Below are 3540 nucleotides of genomic sequence, written 5' to 3'. Positions count from 1 at the left end.
ACAAGTTTGGCCATGCCTCGGGATGAACTAGCGGGATTCCGGAGCGAAGCGACGGAATTCAGCTAGTAATAAATAAAACCCTGTGACCTAAATTAATACGTGTACAGTTAATAATTTTCTTTAAATTAGGTTAGGTTAGGTCTTTTTGGGGGGATAAGACCTTTAGAAACAAGGAAAATATGTAATAAAAAAAACTATCGAAAACTATCGATGGCGCCGACTATCGATAGTTCTCCTCCTCTACTGATGGTGGTGCCAAATTAAACGAGGTTGATAGGTGGTTTTGTTTCAACAGCTACGATTCACCAGTACACCAGTGTGTAAGAACGTAAAGATCGCGGTTATGCACCATTGGGTTCCCTTACTTGTCATAGGTCGGTAGGTCTTGGTGTTAACAGCGTATAGGTTAGATGTTGCCAAATGAGGTCTCCATAGGGTGTAGAATAACTGAATTAATAGACTAATAGAAAAGAGAACTTTCGCTCGAACCCGTCCCCCTATCTCTCAGATATCAAAATCAGTAGCAGCTGTATTACTGGCCTTCCAATGGAGTCAGGTAAGACGGCCTCCGCCTCACCACGATGAGTGCACCCAGAGCTCCAAACATAGAGCCGAAAAAACCTCGTCTCCACCCGAAATCGATTATAGGAACTCCGGCGTACAAGTCTAGTCTAATACACAGAAGTCCACGTAGATCGTCGTTTGTTAAATCGCTTATGAATAGCTGTTTATACCTACCTCGGTTAAAGAGAGCGAGAGGGAGAGCATAGGAAAGTTTTGAATTTGTTTCGAATTTGATCTAGAACTTTATTTACATCTATTAAATAACAAATACAGCTGAAACATCTCTAAAGTTACCTAGTAATTTATTAGAGGTGAGGTCCTCTAATTAAAAGAGAGAGAGGAGAAAGCCAGGCGTTCCGAGAACAACCCTTACCCGTTTAGAGTGTTGAGGATAAAGTTTGTCCCATTTAGAAATCGAACCCGCGACTTGGAACTAAAAGTTCAACTTTAAAGAGAGCGAGAGGGAGAGCATAGGAAAGTTTTGAATTTGTTTCGAATTTGATCTAGAACTTTATTTACATCTATTAAATAACAAACACTGAAACATCTCTAAAATTACCTTGTAATTTATTAGAGGTGAGGTCCTCTAATTAAAAGAGAGAGAGAGAGGAGAAAGCCAGGCGTTCCGAGAACAACCCTTACCCGTTTAGAGTGTTAAGGATAAAGTTTGTCCCATTTAGAAATCGAACCCGCGACTTAGACCTTACATCAACTAGGCTGACAAAGGAACATCTTACACAAAGAGATAAAGAAACCCTATATTTTTTCATCTGTTTTTTCTTTCTGTTTCATTCACATCTGTTTTTTTTTCTGTTTCATTCACAGTTCTGCACAGATTATGAAACTTCGGATAAAACATTCTTCCCAACTTTCGCTCGAACCCGTCCCCCTATCTCTCAGATATCAAAATCAGTAGCAGCTGTATTACTGGCCTTCCAATGGAGTCAGGTAAGATGGCCACACCCAGGCTGAGTGCACCCAGAGCTCTAAACATAGAGCCGAAAAAATCTCGTCTCCACCCGAAATCGATTAGAGGAACTCCGGCGTACAAGTCTAGTGTAATACACAGAAGTCCACGTAGATCGTCGTTTATTAAATCGCTTATGAATAGCTATTTAGAAGTATATTTGGTTCTAAATTGCTCAAAGCCTTTGTAAAATTTAAATCAGCGATACCCAAAGTGGAGTCGCGAAGGACTTCGAGGTTCACTGGTAGAACAAATAAACATAAAGTAAATGAGCCGCGGAGAGTTCACAAATGAAAAAAAGGGGGCGGGCAGAAAAAAAGTTGGGGAACCACTGGTTGATTTAAATCATAAATATACCCTACAATGAAACCTTTCTTAACAGAAGCCTCCGAATAATGGACACCCCAAAATTGGACAAGATCTCATTTAAATCAGCGATACCCAAAGTGGAGTCGCGAAGGACTTCGAGGTTCACTGGTAGAACAAATAAACATAAAGTAAATGAGCCGCGGGGAGTTCACAAATGAAAAAACGGGGCGCGCAGAAAAAAAGTTGGGGAACCACTCGTTGATTTAAATCAGAAATATACCCTACAATGAAACCTTTCTTAACAGAAGCTTCCGAAAAATGGACACCCCCAAAATTGGACAAGATCTCTAGAACCGAGAGGGTCTTCGAAAATTTCACTCACATTTCACTGTACTTCAAACTTTACACTGTAACAAGGAAAATATGTAATAAAAAAAACTATCGAAAACTATCGATAACTATCGATGGCGCCGACTATCGATAGTTCTCCTCCTCTAATCTCTAGAACCGAGAGGGTCTTCGAAAATTTCACTCACATTTCACTGTACTACTCACATTTCACTGTACTTCAAACTTTACACTGTACTTCAAACATTTCACTGTACTTCAAACTCTATTCTTCAACTAATTGTACCTTCACTGTACTTCAAACTCTATTCTTCAACTATTTGTACCTAACTAATAAAGTTTCTTTTTTCCCCACCAGGTGGCGTTCTTCTACCTCAATTCCCCCGAGTACGCCGAGTTCGGTAAGATAGCCTCCTCTGGGGAACCACTGGTTGATTTAAATCATAAATATACCCTACAATGAAACCTTTCTTAACAGAAGCTTCCGAATTATGGACACCCTCAAAATTGGACAAGATCTCTAGAACCGAGAGGGTCTTCGAAAATTTCACTCACATTTCGCTGTACTTCAAACTTTATTCTTCAACTACCTATTTGTACTTAACTAATAAAGTTTCTTTTTTCCCCACCAGGTGGCGTTCTTCTACCTCAACTCCCCCGAGTACGCCGAGTTTACTGTACTTCAAACTCTATTCTTCAACTATTTGTACCTAACTAATAAAGTTTCTTTTTTCCCCACCAGGTGGCGTTCTTCTACCTCAACTCCCCCGAGTACGCAGAGTTCTAGCCTCCTCCATTATTGGCGTCCTAGAGAGTGTAGGCATCCTTGTGACCTTCAGGAAATGGTGGGATGCCCCCTATCATCATGGTTATAGTGACAACCCATTTGTACAGATGATACGCGACACATACGCCCATGTGAGAAGTAAGTGAACTAAAATGATTGTGGCGTCCTAGAGAGTGTAGGCATCCTTGTGACCTTCAGGAAATGGTGGGATGCCCCCTATCATCATGGTTACAGCGACAACCCATTTGTACAGATGATACGCGACACATACGCCCATGTGAGAAGTAAGTGAACTAAAATAATTGAATAGAACAGTTGCGCTTACTTGGGTGATGTTTCAAAGTCATAGAGCAGGAAGAATGAGGACCAACGGATTTTTCATGGTTACAGCGACAACCCATTTGTACAGATGATACGCGACACATACGCCCATGTGAGAAGTAAGTGAACTAAAATAATTGAATAGATCAGTTGCGCTTACTTGGGTGATGTTTCAAAGTCATAGAGCAGGAAAAATGAAGACCAACGGAATTTTTCTTTTTCTTCCACGACTTCTAGATCCCGT

General features: G+C 40.6%; 1 protein-coding gene across 1 annotated transcript in view; it reads left to right on the top strand.

The window, feature by feature from the left end:
* LOC108253627 (receptor-type guanylate cyclase Gyc76C-like) overlaps window positions 1-3540 on the top strand; it is a gene marked incomplete at both ends in the record, with an annotated part of 24293 nt that overhangs the window by 5088 nt on the left and 15665 nt on the right. Inside the window, 4 exons of the mRNA XM_026830541.1 lie at window positions 1390-1512; window positions 2547-2601; window positions 2979-2988; window positions 3135-3259. Coding sequence (XP_026686342.1) covers window positions 1390-1512; window positions 2547-2601; window positions 2979-2988; window positions 3135-3259 — 313 coding nt within the window. The remainder of the gene's footprint in view (window positions 1-1389; window positions 1513-2546; window positions 2602-2978; window positions 2989-3134; window positions 3260-3540) is intronic.

This window comes from Diaphorina citri, unplaced genomic scaffold (genome assembly GCF_000475195.1).
Source record: "Diaphorina citri unplaced genomic scaffold, Diaci psyllid genome assembly version 1.1 scaffold2395, whole genome shotgun sequence".
Taxonomy (NCBI): domain Eukaryota; kingdom Metazoa; phylum Arthropoda; class Insecta; order Hemiptera; family Psyllidae; genus Diaphorina; species Diaphorina citri.
The sequence above is the reverse complement of the archived record's forward strand: the minus strand, read 5'-3'. Positions and strand labels throughout refer to the sequence as shown.